The sequence below is a fragment of the Neophocaena asiaeorientalis genome, unplaced genomic scaffold (assembly GCF_003031525.2).
Source record: "Neophocaena asiaeorientalis asiaeorientalis breed wild unplaced genomic scaffold, Neophocaena_asiaeorientalis_V1.1 scaffold318, whole genome shotgun sequence".
Lineage (NCBI taxonomy): Eukaryota > Metazoa > Chordata > Mammalia > Artiodactyla > Phocoenidae > Neophocaena > Neophocaena asiaeorientalis.
Window position 1 is genome coordinate 290990 of NW_020173761.1, and position 13412 is coordinate 304401.

A 13412-nucleotide genomic window follows, 5' to 3' on the forward strand; every position below is an offset into this window, starting at 1 on the left:
AGCTATTTACTGGGTGTCTCCTCTCTGCAAGGCACTTATGAAAAATGAAGCCTAATTAGCAAAGAGGTGAAAATCGAGGAAGTTCTCACATTCACCAGGGAGAGAAGCAAAAACTTCCGTGAGGGATGTCAAGGGTACTCTTGGAGAAGTATCAATAGGGGGACAGATCTGTGGAATCTAGGTCAGAGACGGGTTCGTGGAACTATAAGAAAACACTATGGAAAAAAAATCACCAATTTAAAGTATTAATGGCCATTAGGAGAGAAATGAGAAAAACATGGTCAATGTGGCAATGATAAAAAGCACTTTATAAGGAATAGAGAAAATATAATCAACATGAAACTGATGACAATTCTGAGACTTGGATAAAAAGAGATGAACAGAAGTAATCAGATTAAAAACTGGTTTTGAGAAATAAGGAGTTCTGAGCATACTCAATGTGGATTAGAGAAGACCCCAAAGGGGAAGAGTAAGACCTTTTGGAAGACTGCCATGGACTCCCAAGTCCCCAAAGGAAAACAGTACAAAAGAACTCTTTACTAGTAGAGTAGGAGGATATAGCTGCACAGCGTAGGAGGGAGAAAGCAGCATCCCATTCAGAATTGTTCTTAACCAATTTATAAATAAGTTATCTTCTCTAGGCTATCACACACTGCTATCTTGATAAGCCTTCTTTCTTAATTAAAAAAAAAAAAAACTTTCACGACACAGTTATAATCTCCAGCTTTACATCCAGATAATTTCGTTGTACCAATGATACAACCAAAGTTCTGAAGTGCCTACTAGGTAACAACACATTCCAGGAGGCACTTGGCTCATGTTATCTCATTGATTCCTCACAACTACCCTGAAAAATACGCGCTGTTATCCTCACCTCAGAGGCAAGGGAGCGGGAACTCAGAGAGGTAAAATAACTTGCCAGGATCTCACAAGCAGAATGGCAGAACAAAAATCAGACACAAAATCGGACTGACTCTAAAATTCTCACTTTCAAAGGCAAATTTTATTATCAGCTGCTTACATCTTCCTAGGTAGACCTTCAAGGTGATTTTTATCTTTAAGTTAAAATTCAGTCATGTTCTATTTATGTCAAAAGAAAGAAAACTTTTAAAGGATCTAAGAATAAATACCAACTCTGGAAATCAATCAAATGTAAGATCATTCTGGTTTGTCTTATTACCTCCATCTTGCTTCCCCTCACCAAAAAACTAACAAAAAAAAACCACTCTAAATTTTAAGTTTTAATGACACATTATTTACAGGCATTACAGGGCACATGTACAGTTATCTAAAATTAAGAATTTATATTTGTTTTCATTGAAAGGTCTTTTAACTACAAACATATACTAAACTGTAATGAGAAGAAAATCACAAACTATTCCAATTCTTTTCCCAGGGTAGTACAAATACGATGAACCCACCAATCCTAAGATATTTTTGATTCTTACAAATATGCAGTATAAATGAAAGCTTAATATTAAAGTCTTTTCAGAACTAGAAAGTGAAAATTTTAAAAAGTGTTATTAAATCTGATGCTTAAAAAAACAGTAAAACAAAATTTTTGTGATAATTTTAGTTTTTTTCTAACTACTGTAATCTTATTATATTAATCTCATTAACTTAAATATATATTTTCCCAAGAAAACCACTTACTTGAATTGCAGGCAGCATGGTCATCTATGCTGAAATGATATTGCTGCTATGAAAATAAAACAAAACATTAATATGCAGACAATGGTAGCTTTCCTACTCCCCCAAACCCTCAAATTACAAGGAATCTACTTTATTCTCCTATCTGACTGAAAACCTAGTACTTTTCTATTTGGAATAATTTGACCATAGGAGAAAGCAATCATACTCCTCGTTTCTTACTTCATAAAAGTACTCCTCATTTGAAAATGGAAAATCTGAAACACACTTTAATATATAGTTTCTGGCACTAATATCAAAGTAATTCTTGAAGCATCTGACTAGTAAAATAAAACTAACAATAAAACTTAGCTTACCTTAAAACTGCCCCAGAATTTTCCCCTGTAAACACACTGTAAATATAATGTAAATACAAATATCACAACAACTGATACTGAAAGTCAAGTATCTCTCATCTGATCTTTACAAAGAGATAAGTTCATCCGAACTTTGTATAAATTCTCAAGTTTAACCATAAGCTTCTTCCACCAGATGACAAGGTAATAAAGAAAAATATCAATTTTAACTATGAAACAATACTCAATGCCTTTCCTTAATAATTTTCCATAAGTTATTTTCTCCATGAGGTGCTAAAGACCAAAAAAAAAGCAATTTGAACTCTAAAGGACTATTCTTGAAACATACAAGAAAAAAACCCACAACTTTAAGTTAGATTAATACAATTCTTTAATGTATTTTCAGAGGAAAGAAAGTGAAGAGTTTGAAAACACTCAGAATAACAGACTATATAAAACCTAGGATTTTAGATTGCTTATAGCAGCATAACATACTAGTCTATTTTTTATTGTAAACCACCATTAAAATATTCTAAGAAAAAACAGAAAATGGCTTATAAGGCTATCAATTTCCAAGGAAAAGCTACGTTCTCCCCTAAGCTATACCAAACATACCTCAGATGTGTAGATGCGCCAACTACACATCCCACTTTCCTCTCAGGAACATTTCTTCCAGTACCAAAGCTGAACTGGAGCTAAACCTAACTGAAAAGTCTGACGTTACACATCACATTGTCTTTGCAAGAAGGCAAAGGACAGCAGAATGTCCTTGATGTCATTTTTCCTTCTCTCTACCCTAGCAAAAGGCCAAAGTACAATTGGGCATTACTAATGAGTTTGTTATGCTTCCCACGAGCTAACTCAGTGGGGAATACGTTTTCCTTTAGCATAAATAATCCTTTGTCCCCAACAAAGATCCACAGTAAGAAGCTTCCGAGACCATTTTTAAAAAATACAGCAAAGAAGCTGCTCCCATTAAAATAAGGAGTCCCACATAATCAGACAAGAGCTTGAACAGCTGGAACTGCCAACCCCAAACAAAAGAAGGCCTGAATTATAAGGCGTGTGCAAATCAAGAACAGTGACACAGTCACAAAGAAGCTATCACAAGAATGTTTAGTAGTTGCAGTTTTTATGGAAAATTCAACAAAATTAGTTCTATGAAAGAAATGAAGAATTTGTGTACAAGCTTCAATCACTGAACTTTAGCAGAGAGTCTATTTTATATATATATATATATATTCCCCCACATCATTCTTATGAAATAGAAAGAACTACTTTAAAGATAACAAAATTAACCATTTGGATTACCTTTAAAAAGAAGTTATTTAATAAATGGTACTCAGATAAGTTATAATATGTCTTCATATGTGAAAAACTATCAGGTACACAAAGATGCTTTTATTGGAAAACTTTTATAAACTGATGAGATTGTATCAGTGAATCATCATTAACTCCTGAGTATTTACTGTGTTCCAGATCCTAAGAGGCAGTTATTCATACTTTCTAGTCATTCACTATTCTCTTTCCAAATCATTTTTGTCTCAAGCATTGAATCCCAACAGCAGCTTCTTGTCTACCGTTAGCCCAGTCCCCAATCTGCATCACAATCCCAATTCTTGCTTCTTACTCAGTTTATTACCTGCTTTCCTCTTATCTATCTTTCCCTAAAAGTCTCAGTCTCTACATTTTTTTTTCCCACATAAACCAATTATACCGAATCAGCAACTCTTCATTTCTGGATCTGCACCTTGATTAGCAATTTATAGGCTTTTTTTGGTTTCTGTTTTTGTCTGTCTTTTTGGAGAAGACTACTTTAATTCTGTGCCATCTTGAGGAAGTCTTTTCCCTTGGATTTGGGCAAAAAAAAAGAGCTCTCAAATGACCAAGTCCAAACTATCCGCTAACCCTGCTTTAACAAGACAAACAGCGTATGCAGAGATCACAAGCGAATACTATACTTAATTTTTTAAATCTGGAGAAAATGTTAGAAGCACAGAGTGCACTTATCCACCTAAAACTTAAACAGAATTTGGGCCTAGCCCACTTTGAAACGGTTTCAGCCATGAGGTCCTCAAGATTATTTATGGTAAGGCTCTTCATACCAGTTTGACTTCAGATCATGATGGGAAAAAAATGCCAGCCCGTGGAGCTGCTCCTTTGTTCCACAGCTGTAGGCTCTGAAACTGAGTATATTTTAATTCCTCACTCACATTATAAAATGTGGTGGGGCGAGCACAAGGTGGTATGTCTCAGTCCTGGTACAAATTGGGGGCCGACTTGGAAAAGAATGGCAAAAAAGCGAAGAAATAAAGTAAGTTTCCTCAGAAAAATAGTAACATTAACTGCCACTGCAACACATATACATTCGGCACCCAGCCGACAGATGACTGCCAAGACACATAAGCTGCAGGGATGCGGTAAATGCCCAAGTTGGCGCAGTGGTTACTGCTGAGGAGGGGATGGAGATGAGATTAGGATGGAATGCACAGAGGCCTTTCAACTGTACCAGTAAGATTTCAGTTCAAGATAAGCATTGAGAACACAGGTATTATTATACTGGTCTGTACGCCCTTCTGTGTGTCAAAAAAAGTTTCATCATTTTTAATGTTTCATTTAGAAAAATAGTTAAAGAAGATATCCTGATTTGTTCAGGGGAATAAAAAACAACTTTCTCAGCTTTAAAATTCTGAGTTAAATATTTCCTAAGTGCCTAGAAGAAAAAATAGAAATGCTGTATCCATACCAAACATATTTCATATTTTTTAATGTATACTAAAATAAATCACCATAAAGGCACCACTGGGGTAGTAGAAAGTAGCAGACCCATCTGCTAAATGGGATACCACCACCTCTCTTGTATGCTTGTTGTAAAGATTAAATAAGGTGATACAAATAAAGTACCTGATACATAGCTAGCACTTAACAAATGAGTTGTTATGATGATACTATGATAGGACATAATTATAGTTCATTTAACATAATTCATCAAATTAAAAAGAGGTAAGAAAAAGCTAATACTGAGAAATCATTAAGTGTAATTTGGAAAGCTTCTTTTACTAACATAAAAATAAATACGGTTGTAAGTGAACATAAAAACTTTAAAATACCAACATCCATACTCAAATATGAATGTGTAACATAGAAGTCTCTTGCTAGAATAAGGCTTAAGAATTGTGTCACACATAGGCCCTTCGCTCCATTCAGGCTGTCTCCTCACCGTCCACTCTATTGGTTTCACTCATTTCTGTGGCTCTATCACTGTTCAAGCTATATGTTTGTCCAAGCAGTGTCCACTCCTTCATTTATTAAGCAATCATTTATTCACACCCTTTATTAAACTGGGCACCACAGGCAACAGACGCAGTGATGAACATAACAGACGTGATGCTCTCATGGTGCTACTACATTCACTTGTGTATGTAGTGAATACACAAGGTTAAATCATGGAAATTGTTTTGAAAGAAAAAACAGAGAGACAGCAGGGGCCTACTTTAAGACTTTGACTGAGTGATTTAGAAATGGTTTTGCTGGAGGAAAAACATGAACTTGAAGAATGGTGGCAATTAGCCAGGGAGAGAGACAGGGAAGAGTTCTATGCATAGAAAATAATTTTTGCAAAGACTCTGTACAGAAGGGGAGAGACTTTGGCGCCGAGAACTGAAAGAAGCCAGTATGGCTGAAGCGTGGAGCACGTACGGCTTAGGATAGGGTTGGAAAGTCAGGCAGTAGCCCCACCACGTGACGCCATACTGAGGAAAGTAGATTTTATTCTAATTGCAGTGGGAAGCCATGGAAGAGTTTTAACCAAGGGAGAAACATAATGTATTTCATAGTTTAACAGAGCTTCCTGAGGGGGAGAGAGAAACATGGGAGTGAAATACTGATGGGTTTAACAGAGAAAGGGGGAAGAAAACAGAAGGAGAGGTGGGTAGAGATGTGGGGAAAAGAATTAGCGGAAACACTGAGAGAAGGAGAAGCATAGAGGGGTAGAAACAGTGAGAGCAAAGGAAACTGAGCACACAGGAAGTGAGATGGAGAGCAGCCTGGAAGGGGAAGAGGAGGGGATCCACTGCAGCAGTTCAGTGACCAGTGATGGTGCCTGGGCAGGGATGCTGACAAAGTATCCACCGGAGAAAAGTGGATGGGTTTGACATCTATTTTGGAGTTAGAATCAAGACTTGATAATGGTTAGAGATGGAGGGTGAAGGCGAGGGAGGTAAGGGCAGAGTGAAGCGTCAGGAACAACTCTTGGGTTTCTGGCTTAAGCAGTTGAGTAAATGGATAGTTGCAGCGTTTACTGCGATGAAGATGATGGGAGTCTGAACAGACTGAAGCGGGGAACGAAGCAGAGACAGGGCAAAAGTGCTATGTTTTGGTCATGTCTAATTTGAGAAGGCTTCAAAGACATTCAAGCGGAAATGTCAGGTTGGCAGTTAGAAATACTAATCTAGAGCTAAGAAGAAAGTTCAGGAGGAGACAGAAATTGCCAGCAATCCTTGGGGGATAAAACCACTGGAAAGAATGAGATCATCCGAGAAAGAAATGGAGAAAGCAGTGACAAGATCTAGGAACAAGTCCTGGAAAAAACCAACATTTAGACACGAGAGAAAGAGTCAGCAAAGGAGATAGAGTCCTTACCTCGACTAATCCAGGTTTACAACTCTTCTGATTTACCTCGTCCCAGGAGCCCTTCCTGATTGGCCTGAATTAATTCTGCCTATATCTGTAGCTCTTGAATTCACATAGCACTTCTCCCAACTACCTGTCCTTACAGTGCTTTATGCTGTTTTTTCGTTGTTTCTGTACATTGCTTGACCAAGTATATTTTAAGTTCCTGGATTGCTGTCGGAAGTAGTGTTGAGAGAAGTATTCAAGCTGAAAGTTTAGGAAACACTTCTGGTGGGAGATATGTGAACATCTCTAGGAAAAACCAGGTAGGTGAAATGTGACAGCAAAGCTTGGAAATAGCCATACAGCAGGCACATGTCTGACAGGAGACTTTTTTGGGGTATTATTTATTATTTTTCACTTTTATTTATTATGTGACCCAATAAATAATTTTGCCTCTCACCAAACATGTCCAAGGTGAAATATGTGAAGTGGCTACTAGTCAAGGTACCAGCAGGTTAAGTGAGCTGCCTGATATACCAGAGGAATCACTATGAAAAAAATGACTAAAACTGGTGTATTTGGCAGAGGGTCCAAATGAACGGGACAGAACAGCTGTGCCCGTGAACAAGGACTCTGGGCGCAATGTGCTACTCAGGAATTCACAGGGCTGCCCTACTGGACAGGTACATTTTTATTACGGCTTTTAAATAAATTCCATTGTGGTAGACTACATAATGGCCCCCAAAGATGTCTATGTACTAAACCCCAAAACCTGTGAATATACTGCCTTCGTGGGCAAAATGGATCTTGGCGATTGAGTAAATTAAGGGCCTAAGGAGATGGGAGATTGTCCTGGTGAGCCCAATGTAATCACCAGAGTCCTTATAAGAGGGATGCGGAAAGGTCACAGCCAGAGAAGGGGACGTGCCAAGGGAAGCAGAGAGAGAGAAAGAGATGTCAGGACACAAGAGGCAGAGCAAGAGAGGCTGGAGCTGTTATGCCGCTGGCTTGGAGAGGAAGCAGCCAGGAAACGCAGGTGCCTGCTAGAGGCTGGAAAAGGGGAAGAAAAGAGCTACCCCCCCACCCCCAACCCTTAAAATGGATGCAGCCCTACTAACGTCTTTTTCTTTTTTTTAGCTCATTTCAGAATTTTGACCTCCCAACTGTAAAATACATTTATGTTGTTATAAACGACCAAGTTTGTGGTTATTTGTTCTAGCAGTAATAGGAAACTAATACACATCTTAAGCGAAGAAAGGAAGATATTCCCAAAGGGTCAAGACATTTGACCTAGAGAAAGCGATACGTATCCAAACATGGTTAGAAGACGTAGCAAGGCCAATGCATTGAAGCAACGAGTAAAGGGCACCAGCTGTATATAGTACACTTAAAAAAAAAAAAAAAGATGCAAAATTTACAGGTAAAAGCCATTGTGAGTGCTGTGGCCCTGCCTTTGTACATCTGAGATCATTCATTCACTCATTCATTTAAATATTTACAAAGGCTCCTAGCGTTTACTGTCTCAGGGAACAGCACCCACACTCACCAAGTTCCAGGTCATGTGGACTCCTTCCTCTCTCACAGCTCCGCCCCAGGCTCCAACCCTACCTCAGCCAGAACAATCAGTGGCCATATCTCGTTGTTTCTACCTTTACATTTTCTCTTCAATACCCAAGGCCACTCCTTTAGTTCAAGCCACCACCATGCTTTTCCAGGTTTACTGAAACAGCCTCCAACCAGTCACCCTCTCTCTACCCTTTCATGCCTCCAACTTGTTCATGTACTGCAGCCAGGGTGAGCCTTCACAAACTCCCATCTAAGGATGTTACTACTTCCCTGCTTAAAACCCTTAATGGGGGTTTCCCTGGTGGCGCAGTGGTTAAGAATCCGCCTGCCAATGCAGGGAACACAGGTTCAAGCCCTGGTCCGGGAAGATCCCACATGCCACGGAGCAACTAAGCCCGTGTGCCACAACTGCTGAGCCTGCACTCTAGAGCCTGTGAGCCACAACTACTGAAGCCCGCGTGCCTAGAGCCCGTGCTCCACAACAAGAGAAACCACCGCAATGAGAAGCCCACGCACCCCAAAGAAGAGTAGCCCCGCTCATCGCAACTAGAGAAAGTCTGCGTACAGCAACGAAGGCCCAACACAGCCAGAAATAATAAACAAATTAAAAACCCTTAATGGCTCTCCACTGCCTTCAGGATAAAGCCTAAAGTCCTTCAGGAAGCCATCAAAGCCTTACAGGATCCCCTCGGCCACCTCTGACCCTTACACTCCAGCCATGTTGAATTTCTTTTGGCCCGTGGAGCACGCTGCTCTCTCATCTCTGTGATCCATCTACATGGAACGCTCCCCTTCCTCCCCTCTTTCAGACTCACTCCTACCTACCCTTCAGATTCAACTGCTCTAAAAAGCCTCTGTGAACCTCCTCCCCTGTTTAGGTTGTATAGCAATATAGGCTTCTATTTTGCTGTACTCTATACTTAAAAAAAAATAAGATTCGTAAGGGGGTAACCTTCTCCATCTCTTCCACTTGTATGTAGAACTCAGTGCTAAATTTAGCCCTGGAATTACTCCTAAACAATAAGTGTTGTATTTATTACTAAAGGAAATATGAAACAATAATGAAATAAATCTGTGGTATATTCCTTTAAGGTAAAGGTAGCTTCCAAAGCAGATGAAGATTTTTAAGAGGAAGAAATAAGATTCTTACTACGTAATAAAACATCACATGTTATCTGCAAAATATAAAGCCTCTTCATTTGTTGGGAGTCTTTACTTTTTTATTTGAAAATTTCCTTTTGCAATGTTTGGCAGAGATCCAACCTGAATAATTTAATTTTGTATTACACAGAATTATTAGTTTGTCATAAAATTTTGTGGGATACAAAAATTTTTTTTAAACTTAAAATCCATTGGCCTTTATATATGATACACTAAAAGACTCTGGAAAACATACGTATACCGTAACAAAGAAATGTAAAAACAACATTAAAAAAAAGAATAAGAGCTGTATGTACTGATATGAAAAGATGTCTATTATATGTCATGCAACCAAAAGCAATCTGCAGTACAGTATTTAAGTATGTTACTGGGATCACAGTGTTTTCTAAACTGTGTGTGTGTGTGTGTGTGTGTGTGTGTGTGTGAAAAAGAAAAACTCTTGAACAAAGTTAAATAATTTTTTTCAACAGTCAATTTTTTTTTTTTTTTTTTTGCAGTACGTGGGCCTCTCACTGTTGTGGCCTCTTCCGTTGCGGAGCACAGGCTCCGGAGGCGCAGGCTCAGCGGCCATGGCTTACGGGCCCAGCCGCTCCGCTGCATGTGGGATCTTCCCGGACCGGGGCATGAACCTGCGTCCCTTGCATCGGCAGGCGGACTCTCAACCACTGCGCCACCAGGGAAGCCCCAAGAGCCAATTTTATTTTGGGGATCAAAAATATTAACAAGTCATCCATCAAGGGAAAACAAAAGTCATAATGTCTAAAATTCCATATAAAGTGAGTCCTTCACCATAGCTTATACTTTCTTACAAAAAAGTTTGTTTTGTGAGAGTAGGCAGAAGTCTCTATCAGCACTTCAAGCAATATCTAACATATGACTGATGGTTTTAATACTGTAAATCCCCATGACACTTTCAGCAGCAAAAACAAAACTGCATTTAATGTCTCTGCTACATTTCATACATTCTAGGTCTTTGTACATTAGTAATTCACTTATGAAATACATGGCAACATTCTGTTAAAACCACCTACTCTGTAACAACATAATAACATGATAAAACTTTATGAGTTTTTAGAAGGAGAAACACTAAAGAGATACAATTATAATTATTGCCTGCATCTTATAAACATTACTTCTTAGGCATTTCTCTATGGCAGTTACATTTCAACTAAAATAGGGAAATTCAAAATGAGAAAACAGACTGACAGACTCAAGTTTCCTAGTCTCTCAAATTCTATGTACACTGTATGGTTCATTAAGGATGTAAAGGTATATCTGATATCAAAGTATAGGAAGCAACAAATAATAGGAAGAAAGTAAAACACACATACATAGATATACATACACAGCCATGTTACTGTAAGAAAGCAAAACATAACAATACACATTAATCTTAATCCCTTACTTTCCTCATCAACAGCCAGATTGAAAAAATTTATTGAAATAACTGAACTTTCATTCTTATCTCCAAACTTAAATTGAGATTGACAGGAAAGAAAAAAAAAGTGCTGCTTAGTAAAAAGTACAGTAAATGAGCAAAAACTAAATGGGAAAATATAAATTAGGAAACATTACTTCTGAACTGACCAATCATCCAAACATCACTGGACTCATTTAGTTTTTTAGTATATTAGCAGGTATACTGTTGACATTATTCCCTTATCACACACTTTGATTTACCATCACAAGTTACTTCTCACTATTTTTTAATGAAGTATTCAAAATAAACTGATACCCACAGCAGAAATGAACCTGGGCCATACAAACAACTCTGCAGAGAAGTTGCTTATAGCTGGGAATATAAATGCAAGAGTAGTGTGATTTAAAAAAAAAAAAAGAGGCTGGACACTGGAGACAGTCTAGACTGAATTCTGGGTGGACCTTAGTAGCTTAATTCCTTTCTCTGAGCTTCAGTTTAATCTATGACATGGAGAAAACACCAAGGAGACTGCAGGATTATTAACAGGTTTAACAATAATATAAGTAAAGCACCTAGAACAGTACCTGACACATTCTAGGTAATAATGCGTGATAAGCAGTAGTGAGTGTTTAGTATGTGCCAGAAATAATTTTAAGTGCTTTACATGGACTAACTTAATCAACGAATGACAGTTACCATGACCTCTGGCACTGCCTTCACCTTCTGCTCCTCTCTGCCTGCCCTTTGGGGATAGCTTGAAACTTTTAATCCAAATTAAACAGCATAGAAATAATACAAGCTATGTGTCAGGCACTGTACTATGGATTATTTCACTTGATCTTCACAATGACCTTCACATCAATAAGGTAGGAACTATTTATTATTAACCTTCGTTTGCATAGTATGAAATTTAGGCTTAGAAAGATTAAGTAACTTGCCTAAGGTCACACACATAGTAAAGTGTGATTTCAGAGCCCCCATGTTTAGAAACTCTGCTACATTAAAAGAAATATTACTTATAATTCATTAATATAAAAATAGCAGAGACACCCACTATTCAAAATCTGTGGGTTTTTAATGAGTTTTTGAAAGCGATGAGTCAGACAGGCAACATGTATCAGGATTCTACACCAGACGACTATCACCAGTTTCCACTTTTTCATTCAAATCTATTCCAATCTCCTCCCAAAGGGAATCTGAGGTGGTGAGAATTCCAATTCCTAATTCTTTAAGTCCCAAGTGAGGTAATCAGACAGCAGTTCACAAACTGCTTATCTTCTGAGAGAGTAGGTACGAGCACTCTCCACACAAACGAAGCAAAACCCAAACTCTGATCTAGACAGGGTCTGCAAAAAAAAAAAAATCTCTTCACTTAATAACGACTCAACTTCACCAGACGTACCACAAAGCACTCTAAATCCGTAAGACTCAATCCCGTGGTTCGAAAAGTTAGGAACCAGGAGTGACCGCATGGTCAAGCACTCCCTCCAAAACTTTCCTCCGACTTCCAAGGCAATCTACAAACCTCCCCGTAACGCAGCCTTTCAAACCGAGACGTGTGGGTGGGGAAAGCATAGAACAGAGCCTCCAGTTATTCGGCGACATGGGCCTTGCAACGACTGGAGGGAACAAATAGGGAAGAAACTGTAAACTCTGCCAGAGTGCAAAATGACTATGTGTCATTCTCCTTCCAACGTCAGTGACTTCATCACTACTTGCTGAGGGAGGCACTAAGGAATCAAGTGACCCTATATGTGCTAGGTGCTTGGAAATGAAGGTGCCCCTGGAGAGCCTAAACTAGCTTCAGGCTCTCATCCCTCCTTGGAGTCTAAAGCAGAGCGGCAGCGGGTCGCTACCTCTCCCCTAACCTAGCACACCCACACCTGCCGTCCCCCGCCCCAGCACACCTGTGGCCCCTCGCACAGCACCCGGGTGGGCATGGGAAGGCAGGCATAACTTCACCTTGACGGCCCCGGGGACCAATCAGAGCACAAGACTCCCGCAGCGGGCCAATCGCACAGCGTCTTGGATCCCGCAGCTCGGCGCCCCAACCGAACTACCGCTTCGCCTCCGCGGAGCGCTGGGGGCTCTTCGAGCGCAAGCTGAGGTGCGGCAGCCCCGAGAAGGCAAGTAAGAGTTCGCGAGGAAAGAGAAGGCAAACAGGGAAGTACTCACCCGCCCAGGCGCAGGAGGGTCACTGCTCCCTGTGGGGCGACATTTCGCTCAATCTGTGCCTGGCCGGCACGCCCCTGCCCAACCGCCGCCGCAGCCGCAGCCGCCGACTCTGCCTCGAGCTTCGCAGCGGTTCGCCGCCGCCTGTTTTGAAGGAACCAATCAGAAGGCGGAGAGGGGGCTTGGCTGGAGGCCCCGCCCCCAAGCCGCCGGGAAGCAGGAGACCCGCGGGCCTCTGAGTCGAGGGGCGCCTCGCCTTCCTCAGCCTGGCGTCTCACAACTCTGGGGGGGCTAAGCTCCTCTTCTCACAGAAAATGGCTTTGTCACAGAGTACCTCCTCTCATCTGGCCCCTCAGCGACAGCAACAAACCCTTTTTGTCCCGATTAGCAGGAGAGGTGAATCAACTTCTCCAAGCATCCCGGAATAGTGCGCGGTAGAGTTGCTCTGAGTTTTACCCTGTTCTGTTAAGAGCCCCTCCCAATTCTAAACCCAC

The 13412-nt window shown here is 40.2% G+C and overlaps 1 protein-coding gene across 1 annotated transcript in view; it reads right to left on the reverse strand.

Moving 5' to 3' along the window:
* GAS2L3 (growth arrest specific 2 like 3) overlaps positions 1–13024 on the reverse strand; it is a 30753-nt gene extending 17729 nt beyond the window's left edge. The window contains exons 1-2 of the mRNA XM_024751335.1: positions 12922–13024; positions 1654–1699 (exon numbers count right to left, since the gene is read on the reverse strand). Coding sequence (XP_024607103.1) covers positions 1654–1677 — 24 coding nt within the window. The 5' untranslated portion in view covers positions 1678–1699; positions 12922–13024. The remainder of the gene's footprint in view (positions 1–1653; positions 1700–12921) is intronic.
* Between the last annotated feature and the right edge of the window lie 388 nt (positions 13025–13412).